At 37.6% G+C, this 20,567-nt stretch overlaps 1 protein-coding gene across 3 annotated transcripts in view; it reads left to right on the forward strand.

Annotated features, from left to right (window-relative positions):
- The first annotated feature begins 3,145 nt into the window (after nucleotides 1-3,145).
- TEX9 (testis expressed 9) overlaps nucleotides 3,146-20,567 on the forward strand; it is a 67,321-nt gene continuing 49,899 nt past the window's right edge. Inside the window, exons 1-4 of one of the 3 annotated variants that reach the window (XM_077939452.1) lie at nucleotides 3,454-3,505; nucleotides 3,607-3,698; nucleotides 6,054-6,088; nucleotides 11,471-11,534. Coding sequence is in view for 1 of the 3 variants with exons in the window: in XM_015142303.3 (XP_014997789.3) it covers nucleotides 3,479-3,505; nucleotides 3,607-3,698; nucleotides 11,471-11,534 (183 nt within the window). In the remaining 2 variants the exon portion in view is untranslated. Of the gene's footprint in view, nucleotides 3,260-3,453; nucleotides 3,506-3,606; nucleotides 3,699-6,053; nucleotides 6,089-11,470; nucleotides 11,535-20,567 lie in introns of those variants that run through there. The other 2 variants (XM_077939451.1, XM_015142303.3) reach the window with 2 other exon arrangements.

A 20,567-nucleotide genomic window follows, 5' to 3' on the forward strand; every position in this document is an offset into this window, starting at 1 on the left:
ATGTTTTCTAGCTTGGTGACTGTTCCATGTGACCTTGAGAAAAATGTGTATTCTGCTGTTACTGAAATGAGTATTCTATAAATGTCAATGAGATCAAGTTGATTGATGGTGCTGTCCAGAGCAACTCTTGCTGATTTTCTGCCTGCTTAACCTGTTAATTACTGAAGGAGTAATGTTGAAGTTTCCAAATATAATGATGGATTTGTCTATTTCTCTTTGCAAGTCCTATCAGTTTTTGCCTCATGCATTTTGACACTATTGTTAGGAGCATATACACCAGGATTGTTCTATCCCCTTGGAGAATTGACCTCTATCATTAATGCTCCTCTTTGTCCCTGATAATTTTACTTGTTCTGATGTCATCTTTGTTTGAAATTAATATAGCTACTCCAGCTTCCTTTTGATTAGTGCTAGCATAGTATTCCTTTCTTTATCCCTTGATGTTGTAAATAATTGTTATTTTTAAGACGTTTTAACAGCTTGAGTGATTCATTTCACATATCTGTATTTACCCATATAAAGTGTACTACTTATTGGCTTTAAATGTATTCACAGACATGTACACCATCAATACAATTGATTTTAGAATATTTTCACTAGCACCCCCCAAACCCTGCAACTCCTTAGCTAACCCTCCATCATCTGCCAAGCCTAGACAACTACTATCTACTTCTGTTACTATGGATTTGCCTATTCTAGACATTTTCTACAATATGTTGTCATATTGAAATAGAATCCTATAGTATGTGATCTTTTGTTAATGAAATTAGATAATACTTGGTCTTTTGTGAATGGCTTCTTTCACTTAGCATAATATATTCAAGGTTCATCCATATTGTGGTATATATGTACTTCATTCTTTCTTGTTTCTGAATAATATTCCATTGTATGAATATACCACTTTTTATTCAACCACTAATCGGTTTATGACCATTATGGGTTCGTTTTGCATTTTGGCTGCTATGAATAATCCTGATATAAACATTTGTATATATACTTTTCATGTGGGTGTGTTTTCATTTTGCGTGGGGTATACCTAGCAGTGGCTGCTGGTTGCTGGATTGTGTGGTAACTCTGTGTATAAACTATTGAGGAATTGCTAGACCATTTTCCACAGTGGCTGCACAATTTTCCCATTCCCATTAACAGTTTATGAGGGTTCAAGTTTCTCTACATCCTCCTCTACACATGTTATTGTTCATCCTTTTTTTTTTTTTTTTTTTGAGACGGAGTCTCCCTCTGTCACCCAGGCTGGAGTGCAGTGGCACGATCTCGGCTCACTGCAACCTCCACCTCCTGGGTTCAAGCGATTCTCCAGGTACAGCCTCCTGAGTACCTGGGATTACAAGCATGCACCACCACCGCTGGCTAATTTTTTGTACTTTTAGTAGAGATGGAGTTTCACCATGTTGGCCAGGCTGGTCTCAAACTCCTGATCTCTGGTGATCTGCCCGCCTCAGCATCCCAAAGTGCTGGGATTACAGGTGGGAGCCACTGCATCTAGCTGTCCATCTTTTTGATTATAGCCATTCTAGTGGGTGTCAAGTGGCATTTCATTTTGGTTTTAATTTTCATTTCCCTGAAGACAAATAATATTGAGCATCTTTTCATGTGCTTTTTGGTTACTTGTATATGTTCTTTGGAGAAGTCCCTATTGAAGATTCTTTGCCCATTTTTAACTTGGGTTGTCTTTAAAAAAAATTTTTTTTTTTGAGACAGGGTCTCACTCTGTCACCCAGGCTAGAGTGCAGTGGTGTGACCATGGCTCTTTGCAGCCTTGATCTCCCTGGCTCAAGCAATCCTCCCAACTCAGTCTCCTAGTAGTTGGGACTACAGGCATGTACCACTGGACCCAGCTAATTTTTATTTATCTGTTTCCTTTTTTTTTTTGTAGAGATGGGGTCTCACTGTGTTGGCTTGACTGGTCTGGAACTCCTGGGCTCAAGTGATCCTCCTGACTTAGCCTCCAAAGTGCTGAGATTACAGGCATGAGCCATTGCACTCACCTATTTTTGAATTTTAATAGTTTTTTCTATAGTCCAGATACAAGTTATTTATCAGATATATAATTTGCAAGAATTTCCCCTCTTCCTGTGGTCTTCTTACTTTATTTATGGTATCTTTTGAAACAAAAAGTTTTTAGTTTTGATAATGTCTAGTTCATCTATTTTTCTTTTTTTCTTTTTTGTTTTTTTCTTGAGACAGAATTTCACTCTTGTTGTCCAGGTTGGAGTGCAATCTCAGCTCACTGCAACCTCTGCCTCCCAGGTTCAAGCAATTCTCCTGCCTCAGCCTCCCGAGTAGCTGGGATCATAGGCATGAGCCACCATACCCGGCTAATTTTTTTTTTTTTTTTTTTTAAGTAGTGGCAGGGTTTCTCCATGTTGGTCAGGCTGGTCCTGAACTCCCAACCTCAGGTAATCCATTCGCCTCCGCCTCCCAAAGTGCTGGGATTACAGGCATGAGCCTCCGTGCCCAGGCTCTTTTATCTTTCTTTTTTTTTTTTTTTTGCTAATGCTTTTGATGTCATATCTAAGAATCCATCAAGGATTCTAAGAATTGTAATTCAAGGTCATAAAGATTTACACCAACAGTTTCTTTGACGAGTTTTAGAGTTTTAGCTCCTAAGTTTATGTCTTTGATACATTTAAATTTTTGTATATGTTGTGAGGTAAGGGTCTAACTGCATTGTTTTGAATTTGTATATCCAGTTGTGTCCTCATCTGTTGAAGACGATTCTTTTCCCATTGAATGGTCTTGCACCCTTGATCAGTTGACCATACATATCACGGTTTATTTCCGGACGTCAATTTTATTCCAAAACAACTGAAATAATTAACTGCTTACGTGTTTCAGGCATGATCCTAAGCACGAATTCATCTGCTTCTCGTAACTGTCAAGTGGGCACTATTCTCACTCCCATTTGACGAATGAAGTGGCTGAGATACAGAGTGATTTGCCCAAGGCCATATAACTAGTAAGTGGCAGTGACAGGATAAGAATTTAGGTTTACTAACTTGAGAGCCTGAGTCTTAGCCATGCATGCTGTAAACAAAAATTAGAAATCAAAACTTCTGAATTCCACTGAAGAGTTCACTTTAAGCAAAAGGGGTGAAGGTCGGATTAGCCACTAACGGTTTGAAGAGCACAACAGGGAGGAACTTGCCTCATCAGCTTGCTTTCTACAGAGTAGCAGCAACGGACCTGCCTCTTTGGGCTGAAACTCCTCCAACCCCCAAGTTGAGAATTTACACCGGCTGTAAGTCGAATTTCCAGTTAAGAAGCCTTCCTGGGTTACTGGGGCAGTGCCGAGTGGTGCGAGCAAAGGCCGGGGCGGCTGCCAGAGTCTCGCCCGGCTCTCCGCACAGAATTTGGGAGTGGGAAGGTGTAGGCGACCGGGCTGGAGGCTGCCCGGGATGTGGAAACTCTCGCGGGAAGATGCGTCGTTGCCTCGGTAACCGCGTCGCAGTCGCCAAAGATGGCGGGGCGAAGTCTGGGTCTTACGGTCAGTTCGACTCCAGGCTCCTGGGGAGCGTCTAGGCTCCGGCGACTAGGACGCCTAACCTCCTTTAACTTTGGCTCTGAAAGTCTCTGGCTCTTTTACAGAGAAGCAGCGTTCCAGGGACTCCGCTCCCGCCACCCGTTCAGCAACCCTCTACACCTGGACCCGACCTCCTCGCCTTGGAGGAAGAATATAAGTAAGAAATTCAGCGGTTGAGCTTTTCCTTCTTTCTTTCATCTAAATGAGGCTTTTTTTCCTGGAGACTGGCTGGATCTTCGGGACCACTCACTCTGCAGCATTCCCTTCTCGTCATCTCGTTCACCTGCCGTTGATCCTTTTATCTCTGATCTGAGTAGTTCGCCTGCGTATTCGAAGATATTTGAAGTGGGCGAAAATTTAGCCCAAGTAAACATGTTGTTTAATTTGAAATGTAGCTCAAGTAAACAGCAAGATACTGTTGAAAGTTATTCGGGTAGCAGGAATTGCCGCAAATAGTTCATTTGATAGTTTAGGTTATTTCGCTTAATTTCAAGTTCATAGAGTTTACCTTGGGTAAATTTCCTTTAGGTTGGTTTCTAAATTGAAAGGATGCTTCCCACTGCAATCAGAATTACCGTTCTCGTTCAAATGTTCCTTTTGTTACCTGTTCTCGGTGTAATTACAACTATCTTGACAACGGTGCTTTCATTTTTGGCCCATTCCACTCCTCATCCCCAAGTTTTCACACAGCAGTCAGTGTAATCTTTTAATTTGATCATATCATTCCTTTCTTAAAATTGTACAATAGTTTCCTGTTGCGTTTCAAAAGCTCTGATCGATGTGGCTCCTCCTGCCTCCCGTATTTGATCTTATTCCCTCTTCCCCTTTTCATCCTAAAATTCTCCAGCTTCACTGGCCTTTTAGTTCCGAAAACTCCCAGGTTTTCTTTCTGTCTCTGGAAAGAGGCAGTCACACACGCCTTCAACCTGTAATGTGAGTGGCCTTCCTTGACCATGCTAAGTATGCTCCCTTGTTGGTCTTTTTCATTGTCTCACTGGTTTTTCTTTCTAATTAGCATAATTTGTTACAATAAATTCATTTGTGAATTTCCTTTTTGTCTGTCTCCTCCATTGGACTGTAAGTTCTAAGGGCAGAGACCGTGCCTGTTTTATTTGCCATCGTACATACCCTTATAAAAAAGTGCCTTTTAACGACTCCCTTTCTTTTTAATTTAATATAAAATAACTAGATTAAAATTTGGAAATAGTTGGCAGTTTGTATTAGAGAGTTAAAATAGAGTTACCATATGATCTACATATGATCTATATTTAAAATTAAAGCATATTTGAAATTAAAACTGAAGGGTACTGTGTTTAGATGAACTATACACCGACCAATTTACCACAGCAAGTAGGAAGATAATCGTATCTTCTTCTCTCTTATAAAATGGGCAGATTATCCCAGTTCAAAAGTGTACCTAAGCAACTTAATCTATTTTCTATATATAGTTCTTTATCAGCTGTGTCTGAATCAAAACGGTTATTTTCATTATCATTAACCATATAGTATTAAATACCTGGATTAGGTTTATTTGTTCAGTTATTTGAGAGTGTATTTTGTATTTTGCACCTAGTTCTGCTGCATCGTTAGGGATATAGTCCTGTTTAAAATGAGAAATATACAGGGACCATTATTCTATTCTAGCACGAGTTGTTTTATAAAACGAGATAGCTAAACAGTATTATATGGTGGCCAGCTGTTACTTGTTCTGTCATCTGTACTCTGAGTTGTGCACTCTGAAGCATATGAACAGAGTAACTCCCTACACTACCTGAATCTTCTAGAGTACTTCTGTGTCATGCAGAAGAGTAAAATGTCTGGCCATCCCTGTAAGCAAGAATATGAAATAACAGTATGGTATCTGTTTTGCCACCTGTTGTCTTGGCATTAATCATTAGAATGCTACTTCCCAGAGACCTCAATCCAAAACCTTTGCAATTCTGCTCCTGTTGGAGGAAATAATCACTATCTAAGAGGATAGACTAAGGAAGATGGTAATCGCTCAAGTGGATAAATTTTTCAAGCTTCATTCCTGTATTATAATACAGATAGCTAACAATAAGATAACATGATAACTGGTAGGGCAAGCACCCTCATAAATCCCAGTCACATTGGATTTACAGATTAATTTGCAGATAACTGAGTTATTTATGCTATTAAATCTTCCATGAATATGATACTTCTCCATTTATGGGATTTATTTGACCTTTAATAGTGTTTTATCATTTTACTACATAAAATTCTTGCATATATAATTTGCTTCAAGGTACTGATTAGTTGCTATATAATAAGTGGAATTTTTTCTATTACATTTTCTAATTGGTTATAAATGTAGAATTTTTGGATGTTGATGCTACATCTGTATTTATATACACACAGATCTTCAGTCCTGCTGGGCTCTTTTATTCATTCTGTGAAGTCCCTTGGATTTTTGATGAAGACAATTATATGCAAATTTTGATCATTTTGTCCCTTGATAATTCTCCTGCATTCTCTCTTTTTCTCTGTTTAGGACTTCCCATGTGATATGGAACAGAAAAAGTGATGGTGAGCTTCCTTGTTTATGATTTTGAGAAGCCCACTTTTAATAATCACTACATTTGAGATTTTCCCTAGGGTTTTGGTAGATTCTTTTTATTATGTTTAAAATTCTTCCCCTTATTTCCTAATTTGAATGAGTGTTAAACGTATCAAAACTTATTTTTTCCCCAATTAATTCGGGTATTGGTATGTTCTTTTCCCCTCCTTTAATGTTTTAACATACTGAACTACAAAGGCAGGTTTCTTGTTTTACTTTAAAGACTGCTAGATATGATTGCTATAATTTTATGTAGGTTTTTTGCATCTATGAACAAAAGTGAAATGGGTGTTAAACTTTTTTTTTCAAGTTCTTTTCCTTTCCGTTTTTGATATCAATATTATTCTGGCTACATGAAAGAAGCCAAATAGTTTTCCTTTTTTGTTTCTTTTCTTGGAAGCTTTTTATAATTACAGATTTTCTGCCCTTTGATTAAAATTGTGAAACTGTCTGAGTCTAGTGTTCTTTTTTCAAGGGGATTCTTTTTGTCTATGAATTTAGCTTCTTTAATGATTATTTAGATGTACTATTTCTAGAATAGTTTTTGGTTATTTCTAAAATAATTTTTGGTTCTAGAAAAGTGTTCATATCATGTATGTTTTAAAATATATTAGCATAAACTGACTCTATGGTGGTACGTTTGAAATCTTGACTGTATGCATAACCATGTACACCCCTCCTTTTGGTAGCTTTCCAATATTGTTTAGTTTTGTCTTTTTCTTTTTCTATCAAGCTTCCTGGGAGATTTATCTGTTCATTGGTCTTTCCAGAGAACCAGCTTTGGTTTTCTTGCTAATCTGTGCGATGTTAAAATTTCATTAATCTTTATAGAAATAAAGACAAATGATCTCTTCTAACTGGGGTGGATTGATTTTTTGTTTTTTAATTTCTTTACCTCATTTATTGTTTTTCTTATTTTTAAATAAATATATTTGTGTCTTTAAATTTCTCTTCAACTATAGGTTAACTATATTCCAGGACTTGTTTTGATGTATATTTCTTTTATGGTTATTTAGTTCTAAATATTATATGATTTTCATAGTAATTTTTAGAAGTGTGTTTTTTAGTTTGCAAGCACATAGGGTTGTTTGTTTACTGTTGTCTAGTTTTTATTTTTCTAAGTTTGTATGTGACAAGGTCTTGCTCTGATGTCCAGGCTGGAGTGCAGTGGTGTGATTATGGCTCACTGCAGCTTTGACCTCCTGGGCTTAAGAGTTCTCCCACCCCAGCCTCCTGAGGAGCTGGGACTACAGGCGCATGCCACCATGCCATGGTAATTTTTTTTTTTTTTTTGAGACAGAGTCTCACTCTGTTGCCCAGTCTGGAGTGCAATGGTGTGATCTCAGCCCACTGCAACTTTCACCTCCCAGGCTCCTGAGTAGCTGGGACTACAGGCATGTGCTAGCATGCCCAGCTTATTTTTGTATCATATTTTTTGTAGCGACTGGGCTTCGCCATGTTGCCCAGGCTGGTGTTTAACTTCTGGACTCAAATGATCCACCTGCCTCGGCCTCCCAAAGTGCTGGGATTACAGGCCCAGCCTAGTTTATTTTAAATTTCATATGATTAGAGAATTGATATATTAAGTTTTTAAATGTATTGAGACTTATTTGTGGCCAAGTGCATGTTCCCTTTTTGTAAAAGTTCTATGTGTTCTTTGATAGAAAATGTATTTATTATTTGTTGTCTAATCTGTTCTATATCTGTTCTTCATGACATCGGTATCCTCGCTTTTTTTTGTTGCAGCTTTATTGGTTTCTGTTAGAAGTGTATTAAAAATCATCAATTATAATTATAGTTTTAAAAAATCCTTATGATTGTGGCCATTTTTGTTTGGGAGTATCTTATTTGACTTATTGAAATCTTCTTGATTCCTTTCATTATTATGCAGTGTCTGTTATATCTTTCTTCATCCCTCTATTTTCAAACTTTGTATGTCATTTATCAGTAAGAGCATTCTTTTTATAACCAGTCTGATAATTTCTGCCTGTTAATAAGTGAATTTAATTTATTTATGTTATTACATAACTTGAAATTGTCTTAGCCACCTTATTTTTTATGTTTTCTATTATGTCTTGTCTTTGGTTCTTGTCTGTCTTCTGCTGGTTGAATGGGTTTTCATTATGTCTTTATTTTTACTGGTTTGGAAAGATGTTAGAATTCTTTAACTTGGTTTCCTCTGTTAAGTTAGATAATATTTTACTTTGTTGTTTTGAATACACCCACACCCAGTTAATCATCAATGTATTTTTATAGTCTGTACTAATTTAGATTTATCATGTTTTCTGATATCTTCATGATTCTTTTTTTCCAGATTCATTTTCCTCCTTCCTGAAGTGTAGACCCTTCGTTATTTTCTGTGAAAACCTGAGTCTTAAACTCTCCAGTCTTTTTGAAAATTGTTACTTTGCACTTATTCTTCAATGACAGTTTATCTGAATATAGTTCTAGATGGCCAACTTTTCCTTCTCAGCCCATTAAAGATATCCTTATATTGTCAACAGACAATATAAATGTTACAATGTTGGAAGTGTTAATGAGCCATCTGCTGTCAGCTTTTTAGATAATTATGCTGGTAGACTTTTTCTCTGTTCTTTTAAAATAATGATTTGGTAGTTTAGGGAGTACTCTCTATCTTTAAAATTCTGTAGTTTCACTGTGATGTATGCACAGGTGGATTTGTTTTCTTTATTCTTCATGAGATCCATGTCTTCAGTTTGGGAAATTCTTAGCATTAGCTCTTGAAATACTGTCATTCACTCCTCTTGGGATTTCTTTTTTTCTTTTTTGGAGACAGAGTCTCACTCTGTTGCCCAGGCTGCAGTGCAGTGGCATGATCTTGGCTCACTGCAGCCTCTGCCTCCCAGGTTCAAGCGATTCTTGTGCCTCAGCCTCCCGAGTAGCTGAGATTACAGGCATGCAGCACCACACCTGGCTAATTTTTGTGTTTTTAGTAGAGCCGGGGTTTCACCTCGTTGGCCAGGCTGGTCTCCTGGCCTCAAGTGATCTTCCCTCCTCCACCTCCCAAAGTGCTGGGATTACAGATGTGAGCCACTGCGCCCGGGCCTCTCTGGGATTTCTAAAACTTCTGTTATAGTAGGTACAGAACATCTGTCTTCAATGGATGTTAACCTGTCTTTTGTGGTTTTATCCCCTTGTTTTTTGTATCTCCTTGTAGGTGATTTCTTTATATCTGCCTTCTAATTCACTCATTCCTTCTATGTCCATTATATTGTTCAACATATCCGTCAAATTTCCTTGAGTTCTTCTTAAGTTCAGTGACTGTGTTTTTCATTTGTGTAATTTATTATTTCAATCTAATTCAGCATTTTTTTGTGATAAAATTGGCTCTTGCCTAATGTTTTTTTCTGTACGCATTTTTTTACAAATTAATGCTAATTTTAAAATCTTTTTTGAATTGTTATATTATCTCTTCTTCTTATAGTACAAATTTTCTCTTTCCTCACGTCTGCTGATTCTTTCTTTTCGCAGCTTGTTTCTTTACGCAATTTGTTACCTTTTTGAAATCATCATTAGCAATTTGCTTTTTGAGAGAGTCCTACATATTCTAGATGAGTAAATGTCCCTATAGGGTGGTTTTCAATTTACCTTTGCTAGTTTCAAGTTTTCATTGATTCCACATCAGCTTTCTTCTATTTTAAAGTTTTGGCATGTATCATTTAGGTAAGATGAATTTGGACTTCCCTCTTGTTTGTTTTAATTACTCGCAAGAGAATCTTTTTCTACCCATGGTTCTAGTTTCATTTCTGCTCACCTAAGGTTGTGGGTAGAATTTTTGTAGTCTGTGTTTCACAGGTGTATCCCTTCATGACTCACATGCATCAGATTCTAGCTTTTAAGCTATTTTGGCTTCTGTTCCTGTTTGTTGCTCTCACTTTGAATTGCTGCTTTATTCTTAGTGCCAGGGCATTTCCCTTGCCTGAGTTTGAGCTTAGCAATATTTCCTCCATTACATTTTATCTGGCATGTCCATGGATTTAGAGTAGAATAGTCTTCTCAGTCATCTTGGTCCACTATATTAATTGGAAACTTCCATTTAAGTCCTTGTGATCTAGTCCTTGTTAGGGAAATTTGAAAAATCAGGTAATGGCACTTTAAAGGCACCTTTAAGTCTTTCTTAGATATTTTTCTTTTGACCACGTAATCCTAAGATATAAAAATATTTCTTAAAGCTTCAGACTGTTAAAGGATATGGTACTGATCTCCCTCTTCTTTTTTTTCCCTTGGGCTGGAGGTTGTGTTTTGTGTTACTTGTGAATCACATGTCTAAGAAAAACAAGATAACTAATTTTTCAAATCCTTATGTCTCCTTCACATAACCTCAGAAGATCCTAGGTGCTCTAGAAATGTGACATTTCAACAGGAGAAAAAAGTTATATGCTTTTGAGTATGTTTATTATGGTGTTAACCTTTAAAAGTGAAAAAGGGGACTTAACAATAGGGACAGAGTTCAGTACATTATGTTCATTGCAATTTATTGAATTGCATTGCCGTTTAACATGCTTATAAAGATTATGTGGAGATAGATATTCCTTTTATATTGCTGTGGGCAAACAGTACAAAATTGTGTATATGCTATAGATGAAAATTGGAAGGGAATATTAAAAATAAAAATGGATGGTGGTGGTAGGATTATGGGCAGTTTTTCCTTTAAAAACAATTTCTTTCAATAATAATGTCATTCTTGCAGTCTTAATATAGGACCAAGTAAATAGTATTCCTTGTCTTGCTAGATTCCAGGTAGAATGAAAAATCATAATTAAAAAAGGAGTGACAGGTCGAGGTCAAGATAGTCACCTTTATTTCCAAGGAAGCTTGATGTTAAAGTGTGTAGCTGAGGTGTGAGCCACCTCACAGCTCAGCTGGTGGGCTGCTCACTAAACCTCACATTTAGCTCCCCAGTTAAAGCAACACCCCAAACCAGAACAGGTCTCCCCCATACCCTGCCCACTTCTGCCCACAATTAGAACAGGGCCTGTCTCTGGAGAAGCAAGATTAGAACTTGTATTCTTTGCAGGTAGGCTAATAACAACTCTGTTGAACTCACCCAGCTTATTCTTCCCAAATATATTAGGTAAGTTGCTTCACTTGAAATTAGTAGAGGGCCACAGAAAGGCTAACACTTAGTGTTTGAGGTCCTACCACAAGGAAGGAGGAATCATGGGGAGTTGAGGATAAGTTCTTAATGGCTGTGTTCATTTTAGAGTAAGAATACCATATGTATATTTTGGCATTTGTTGATTAGGTCACTTGATAACGTGTAACTGCTGAAGTTTAATTTTTATTTTTGTTACGATCTTCAGTATATCCCAATTATTTTCTGCTTTTAGGCGTTTAAATGCAGAATTACAGGCAAAAACAGCTGATGTGGTTCGACAAGCTAAGGAAATAATAGTAAGTAAATGTACAATTATTAATAATTCCATATAAATGCTAGTTTTTTATCTTTTTCATTTGATATATGACATATATACAAAAAACTAGCCAAAGCATGTGTGTTCAGTTCAATGAATTATTACAAACCGAACATGAATGTATATGCACAGATATAGGAATGTGTATATGTATATGTTTTTAGTAAGCACACATTTTCTAAAAGCCACTGAAAAAGTACTTTCCATTTAGATGCTCCAGTCTTCTAAATTCTCATTATAAATTCTCATTATTAATTGATAGGATAGAGTGACTCTCCTTAGAGGAGTAGAGTCTACTTTAAAACTTTTACCAGTTCTTACCTAATTTTGATTCTTACTTTCTGTCCTTCCTGTCCCCCACAGTGGAGTTGATGGAAGCAGGGAAGGAAACCTAGGCAATATGTTTTCTTAATGCCTTATACAAATCTACAATTATTTGTTAATTTAGGAATAAGAAATGTATAATATATAACATTTCAAGTAATGTATTTTGATAATGGTTACAGATTTGTATTTTATAATTTATAAGTAGATGTTTTACTAAAAATATTTATAATTAAATTTATAATTACATTTTACTAATTTATAATTAAATGTTTTACTAAAAATATTTTTATTTCATTTTTTAGTTTTTGCCGGTGTCTGAAGAGCAGGAAAATGCTTGTACAAAAGGACCCCATGTTATAGTAGATGACGGATTCCTTACGTTTTCTGCTCAGAGAGCCCCATAAAAAGAATCTCCCCCAGGCTGGGCGCGGTGGCTCACGCCTGTAATCCCAGCACTTTGGGAGGCCGAGACAGGCGGATCACGAGGTCAGGAGATCGAGACCATCCTGGCTAACACGGTGAAACCCTGTCTCTACTAAAAAATACAAAAAACTAGCCGGGCGTGGTAGCGGGCGCCTGTAGTCCCAGCTATTCAGGAGGCTGAGGCAGGAGAATGGCATAAACCTGGGAGGTGGAGCTTGCAGTGAGGTGAGATCCGGCCACTGCACTGCAGCCTGGGTAACAGAGCCAGACTCCGTCTCAAAAAAAAAAAAAAAAATCTCCCCCTGCAAATAAAAAACAGAATAGAATACGGACAAGCTAGGAAAGGGGTTGGGGAGTGGATTCCTACCCCTGCAGAAGCGAACAATATAAGGTTTCTCATATTTAATTTTTGTTTACTCACTTTCTCTTTTTAAATTTTTTAATGTTTGTGATTACATAGTAAGTGTTTATGGGGTAAATGAGATATTTTGATACAGGAATGCATTGTATAATAATCACATCATGGAAAATGGGGTATCCATCCCCTCAACTATTTATCCTTTGTGTTACAAAAAATCCAATTATACTCTTTTAGTTAATTTAAAATGTACAATTAAATTATTTTGACTATAATAAACATGTGCTATCAAATACTAGGTACTATTCATTCTTTCTAACTATATTTTTTGTACCCATTAGCCATCCTTGTTTCCCACCCCTGCATCCCCCACTACCCTTCCCAGTCTCTGATAACCATTCTTCAACTCTCTATCTCCATATGTTAAGTTGTTTGGATTTTCAGATCCCACAAATAAGTGAGAACATGTGAAGTTTGTCTTTCTGTGCCTGGCTTATTTCACTCAATGACCTTCAGTTACATCCATGTTGTTGCAAGTGACAGGGCCTCATTGTTTGTTGTGGCTGAATAGTACTCCATTGTGTATATGTACTACATTTTAGTTATCCATTCATCTGTTCGTGGACACTTTGGTTGCTTCCAGATCTTGGCTATTGTAAACAGTGCTGCAACAAACATGGAAGTGCAGATACTTCTTTGATATATTGATTTCCCTCTTTTGGACCTATACGCAGCAGTGGGATTGTTGGATCATATGGTAACTTTAGTTTTTTGAGGAACCTCCAAACTATTTCCTTTGTGGTTGTACTAATTTACATTCCCACCCACAGTGTACCAGGGTTCCCTTTCTCTACATCCTCACCAGCACTTGTTATTGCCTGTCTTTTGGATATAAGCCATTTTATCAGAGTTGAGATGATATTGTAGTTTTGATTTGCATTTCTCTGATGATCAATGATGTTCAACACCTTTTTAATGCCTGTTTGCCATTTGTATGTTTTTCTTGAGAAATGTCTATTCACATCTTTTGCTCATTTTTAAATTGGATTATTAGTTTTTTTTCCTATAGTGTTGTTTGATCTCCTTATATTTTCTGCCTTGTATTCCCTTGTCGATGCGTAGTTTGCAAATATTTTCTCCCATTCTGTGGGCTGTCTCTTTATTGTTTCCTTCACTGTGCAGAAGCTTTTTAACTTTATTTGATCCCATTTGTCCATTTTTGCTTTGGTGATCTTTGCTTGTGGGGTATTACTCAAGAAATCTTTGTCTCCAATGTCCTGGAGAGTTTCCTCAATGTTTTCTTATAGTAATTTCATTGTTTTGAGATCTTAGGTTTAAGTATTTAATCCATTTTGATTTGATATTTGTATATGGCAAGAGGTAGGGGTCTAGTCTCATTCTTCTGCATGTGGATATTCCGTTTTCCCTTTGTGTATGTTCTTGGCAACCTTGTCAAAAATGAGTTCACTGTAGGTGTATGGATTTGTTTCTGGATTTTCTCTATTCTGTTCCATTGGTGTGTGTGTCTGTTTTTATGCCAGTACTCTGATGTTTTGGTTATTATAGCACCATAGTATAATTTGAAGCCAGGTAATGTGATTTCTCCAGTTTTGTTCTTTTTGCTTAGGGTAGCATTGGCTATTCTGAGTCTGTTGTGGTTCCACATAAATGTTAGGATTGTTTTTTCTATTTCTGTGAAAATGTGATTGGTATTTTGCAAGGGGTTGCATTGAATCTGTAGATTGCTTTGGGTAGTATGAACATTTTAACAATATTGATTTTTCTAATCCATGAACATGGAATATTTTTCCATTTTTTTGTGTCCTCTTCAAATTCTTTCATTGATGTTTTATAGTTTTTGTTGTAGAGATCTTTTACTGCTTTGGTTATATTAACTCCTAGGTATTTTATTTGTGGCTGTTGTAAATGGGATTACTTTTTATTTCTTTTTCAGATTGTTGACATACAGAAACACTACTGATTTTTGTATGTTGATCTTGTATCCTGCAACTTTACTGAGTTTATCATTTCTAATAGTTTTTGGTGGAGTCTTTTGGTTTTTCCAAATATAAGAGCATATCATCTGCAAATGAGGATAATTGACTTCTTCCTTCTGATTTGGATGCCCTTTATTTCTTTATCTTGTCTAATTACTCTAGTTAGTACTTTCAGTCCTATGTTGAATAACGGTGGTGAAAGTAAGCCAGATCTTAAAGGAAAGACGGTCAGTTTTTCCCATTCGGTATTACACTAGCTGTGGGTCTGTCATGTATGGCTTTTATTGTATTGAGGTCTGTTCCTTTTATACCCAGTTTTTGAAGTGTGTTTACCATGAAGGGATGTTGAATTTTATCAAATGCTTTTCCAGGATCAGTTGAACTGATCATATGGTTTTTGTCCTTCATTCTGTTGATATGATGTATCACATTGATTGATTTGTGTATGCTGAACTGTCCTTGCATCCCTGGGGTAAATCCCACATGGTCATGACAAATGATCTTTTTAATATATTACTGAATTCTGTTTGTTAGTATTTTTTGAGGATTTTTACATCAATATTCATTAAAGATATTGGCACGTAGTTTTCTTTTTTTGATGTGTCTTTGGTTTTAGTATCAGGGTAATACTAGCCTCATAAAATGAGTTTGGAAGTAGTCCCTCCTCCTCCAATTATTGGAATAGTTTGAGTTGGTTTGGTATTAGTTCTTCTTTAAATGTTCAATAGAATTCACAGTGCAGCCATCAGGTCCTGGGCTTTTCTTTACTGGGAAATTTTTTTTTATTGTGGCTTCAATCTTATTACTTATTATTGTTCTGTTTAAGTTTTGGATTTCTTCATGGTTCAATCTTGGTAGGTTGTATGTATGTGTCTAGGAATTTATCTGTTTCCTCTAGATTTTCCAATTTATTGACATATAGTTGCTCATAATAGCCACTAATGAGCCTTTGAATTTCTGCATTGTCTGTTGTAATGCCTCCTTTTTAATCTCTAATTTTATTTATTTGAGTCGTCTCCCTTATTTTCTTTGTTAGTCTGTTAATTTTGCTTATCTTAAAAAAAACAAACTTTTTGTTTCATCAATCTTTTCTTCATTTCAAATTCTCTATGCTATAATCTCAAATGCTCTAATCTTCATTTCTTTTCTTCTACTAATTTTGGGTTTGGTTTGCTTTTGCTTTTCTGGTTCTTTAAGATGCATTGCTGGCTGGATGTGGTGGCTGATGCCTGTAATCCCAGCACTTTGGGAGGCCAAGGCATGCAACTTGAACCTGGAAGTTTGAGACCAGCCTGGGCAACATGGTGAAAGTCCATCTCTAGAAAAAAATACAAATTAGTCAGATGTGGTGGTGCACGCCTGTAGTTCCAACTACTTGCGGGGCTGAGGAGGGAGGATGGTTGAGCCCAGGAAGGTCCAGTCGGTAGTGAGCCATGATCATGCCACTGAACTACAGCCTGGGCATCAGAGTTTCTCTCTGTCTCAAACTAACAAACAAACAAACAAACAAACAAAAAGGGAAGAAAAGATGCATTGCTAAGTCATTTATTTGAAGGTTTTGTTCTTTTTTGTTGTAGGCACTTACAGCTGCATAAATTTCCCTCTTAGTACTGCTTTCACTATATCCCATAGATCTTGGCATGTTGTGTTTTCATTATCATTTGTTTCAAGAAATTTCTCAATTTCCTTCTTATTTTCTTCATTTACCCACTGGTAATTTAGGTGCATGTTATCTAATTTCTGTGTCTTTGTATAGTTTCCAAAGTTCTGGTTATTAACGTCTAGTTTTATTCCATGTGGTCAGAGAAGATGCTTGATATTATTTCAGTTTTTAAAATATTTTACAGCTTGTTTTGTGACCTAACATATGGTCTGTACTTGAGAATGATATTCATGCTGAGGAGAATAATGTGTATCTGTAGCCTTTGGATGAAATGTTCTGTAAATGTCTATTGGGCCCGCTTGTTCTGTAGTGCAGATTAAGTCTGATGTTTGTTGAGTTTCTTTCTGGGAAATCTGTCCAGTGGCAAAAGTGGGTGCTGAAGTCTCCAGCTATTATTGTTTTGCGGTCTAGCTCTCTCTTTAACTCAAATAATATTTGCTTTATGTACCTGGGTGCTCCAGTGTTGTGTGCATATATATACAATCATTATATCCTGTTGCTGGATTGACCTGTTTAGCATTATATAATGACCTTCTTTGTCTCTTCTTACAGTTTTTGTTTTGAAATCTATTTTGTCTAAGTATAGGTTCTCCTGCTTTTTTTTTCTTTTTGGTGTAGAATATCTTTTTCTACCCTTTTTATTTTCAGTCTATATATATCTTTATAAGTGAAGTATGTTTCTTGTAAGCAACAGATCATGGGGTCTTGTTTTATCATCCATTAAACCAGTCCGTCTTTTGATTGATGAGTTTAGTCCGTTTACATTCAATGTTATTACTGATAAGGGCCTTAATCCTGCCATTTCATTATTTGTTTTCCAGTTGTCTTGTGGTATTCCTTCCTGTCTTCCTTTTATTGAAAGTGATTTTCTCTTGTGGTATAATTTAATTTCCTGATTTTTATTTTTTGTGTGGTCATTGTATGTTTTTTTGACTTGAGGTTACTGTGAGGCTTGCAAATACTATCTTACAACCCATTATTTAAAGCTGATGACAACTTGACACTGATTGCATAAACAAACATGCAAAAAGAAAACTAATACAAGCTCTACACTTTTATCTCCCTAGTTTTTAACTCGTTACTGTTTCTGTCTTATTGTATTGTCTATGTCTTAAAAAGTTGTTGTAGTTATTATTTTTAATTGGTTCATCATTTAGTCTTTCTACTTAAGAGTAGTTTACACTCAATTACAGTGTTATAATATTCTGTGTTTTTCTGTATGTTTACTATGACCAGTGAGTTTTGTACCTTCAGATGATTTCTTCTTGCTCATTAGCATCCTTTTCTTTTAGATTAAAGAACTACCTTTAGCATTTCTTGTGGGAAGGTCTAATGTTGATGGAATGCCTCAGCTTTTGTTTTTCTGGGAAGATCTGTTATTCTCTTTAATGTTTGAAGGATATTTTTGCTGGATATACTATTCTAAGGTAAAAGATTTTTTTTTCTTCAGCCCTTTAAATATGTCATGCCACTCTTTCCTGGTCTGTATGTTTTCCACTGAGAAGTCTGCTGCTAGATGTATTGGAAGTTTGTATGTTTCTTTTCTTTTGCTGTTTTTAGGATCCTTTCTTTATCCTTGACCTTTGGGAGTTTGATTATTAAATGCCTTGAGGTAGTCTTTTTTGTGTTAAATCTGCTTGGTGTTCTATAATCTTCTTTTATTTGAACATTGATAACTTTCTCTAGGTTTGGGAAGTTCTCTGATACTTTCCCTTCAAATAAACTTTCTACCTTTATCTCTCTTTCTGCCTCTTCTTTAAGACCAATAACTCTTACATGTGTCCCTTTGAACCTATTTTCTAGATGTTGTAGGCATGCTTCATTCTTTTTTCTTTTGTCTCCTCTGTATTTTCAAATAGCATGTCTTCAGGATGACTAATTCTTCTGCTTGATTGGTTCTGCTATTAAGAGACTCTGATGCAGTCTGCAGTATGTCAGTTGCATTTTTAACTCCAGAATTTCTGCTTGGTTCTTTTTAATTATTTCAATCTCTTTGTTAAATTTATCTGATAGAATTTTGAACTCCTTTTCCATTATTTGAGATTCTTTGAGCTTTCTCAAAACAGCTATTTTGAATTCGCTGTCTGAAAAGTCACATGTCTCTGTTTTTCCAGGATTGGTCACTGGTATCTTATTTAGTTCATTTGGCAAAGCCATGTTTTCCTGGATAATCTTGATGCTTGTAGATGTTTGTCAGTGTGTAGGCATTGAAGAGTTAAGTATTGTACTCTTCACAGTCTGGGCTTATTTGTGCCAGTTTTTCTTGAGAAGGCTTTCCAGTTATTTAAAGGGACTTGGGTCCCCTGCCCAATATCACTAGGGTTCTTGCTGACTCATAGAGGTCTTGGTGGTCTTGGATAAGATCCGGAAGAATTCTCTGGGTTACCAGAGACTCTTTCTCTTCCTTTATTTTCTGCCAGACAAACGGAGTCTCTTTCTGTCTGTGCTGAGCTGTCTGAAACTAGGGGTGTGGTGATGCAAGCACCCCTGTACCCAGCACCACTGGGATTGTGCTGGGTCAAACCTGAAGCCAGAACAGCACTGGATCTTGCCCACAACCTGCTATAAACACTACCTGGCTACCACCTATATTCACTCACGGCCCTAGAGCTCTACAATCAGCAGGTGATGAAGCCAGCCAGGTTTGTGTCCTTTCCTTCAGGGTGGCGAGTTCCCCAGGCCCTGGGTGGGTCCAGAGATGCTGTCTAGTAGTCAGAGATTGAAGTTAGAAATCTTAGGAATTTATCTGGTGCTCTAGTGTTCTGTGGCTAAGCTGGCACTTAGACTACAACATAAAGTCCTTCACGCTCGCCCCTCCCCTTTCCACAGGCAGAAGAGCCTCTCCTTGCGGTCACCACCACCACCAGTCCATAGCGGGGTTTTGCCAGGCCACTGCTAGTGTTCACTTAAAGCTCAAGGGCTTTTCAGTCAGGTTGTGGTGAATATTGCCAGGCCTGGGACTCATCCTTCAAGGGAATGGGCTCCCCTCTGGCCCTGGGCAAGTCTAGAAATGCTGTCTAAGAGTCAAATCCTGGAATCAGGGACCCCAAGAGTCCACTTGGTGCTCTGCCCTGCTGTGGCTGTGCTGGTACTTAAGGTGCAAGACAAAGGTCCCTTTACTTTTCCCTCTGTTTCACAAGCAGAAGGAGTCTTTCACTGTAGCCACTATAACTGGGAATGTGCTGGGCCACCCCTGAAGTCAGTATGTCTCAGAGCCCAAGGGCCATGGCTTACTATTAACACCTTGGTATTACTGCTGGTTATTTGAGGCCCAAGGTCCCTTTAGTCAGCAGGTGATGAACGCTGTCAGAACTAGGTCCTTCCCTTCAAGGCAGCAGGTTCCCTCTTGGCCCAGGATGTGTCTAGAAATGTCATTCAGGAGCTAGGGCTTGTAATGGTGGCTGTGTGACTCTGCCTGGCACCCCACTGGATGCCTTCCATGGCCAAGGTGGTATCCAAGATGCAAGATAACGTCCTCTTTACTCTTTCCTCTCCTCTCCTTAAACAGAAGGAAGGAGACACTTTTGTTGTTGCGAATTGCACTGCCTGGTGTTGGGGAAGGCATGGTGGAAGCAATCCTTTAGTGACCCGGTTGGTGTTTCCCTAGGTCACAGTTGGTGTCTCCCTATGTGCCACCCTAGTCCTCTGGCTCTGAGCCGAGCCCAGCACTAGGGTTTGCCTAGAAATTGGAGTCATTGTATCCTAGACTGCCTTCAAGTTTACCTAGCACCCCAGAGCACTTTGGCCAGTGGTGGTGACTTGCTGACAAACTGGAGTTCTGACCCACGGGATGGGCGATTTTCCTCTGGATATAGCTAGTCCAAATGCTTCCTCCATGCATGGGTACTGTCTCAGCCCCACACGACTTTGCTCTCCACTCTGACAGGGCAGCACTGAGTTCAGTGTACAGTCCCCCATTCACTGTGCTGTCCCTCCCCCAAGTGCACAGACTCTTCAGGCTGCACAGTCACTGCAGGAGTGAGTCAGGGAGGGGTGGTATCAGCGATTTAAGTCTCTCCAACCGTCTTCAATGACTCTTTCAATGATATGAAGTTAAAACCAGGTACTGTGATTGCTCACCTGATTTTTAGCTCTCATGATGATGTTTTTATGTGCAGGTAGTTGTTAAAATTTGGTGTTCCTGCAGAGGGTATGAATAGTGTAGGCTTCTATTCCACCATCTTGCCTTACTTTAATTTCTTGATGTGTCTTTGTCAAAAGCTTTTACTCCTGATACTTCACTTT

The sequence above is a fragment of the Macaca mulatta genome, chromosome 7 (assembly GCF_049350105.2).
Source record: "Macaca mulatta isolate MMU2019108-1 chromosome 7, T2T-MMU8v2.0, whole genome shotgun sequence".
In the NCBI taxonomy this organism is placed as follows: domain Eukaryota; kingdom Metazoa; phylum Chordata; class Mammalia; order Primates; family Cercopithecidae; genus Macaca; species Macaca mulatta.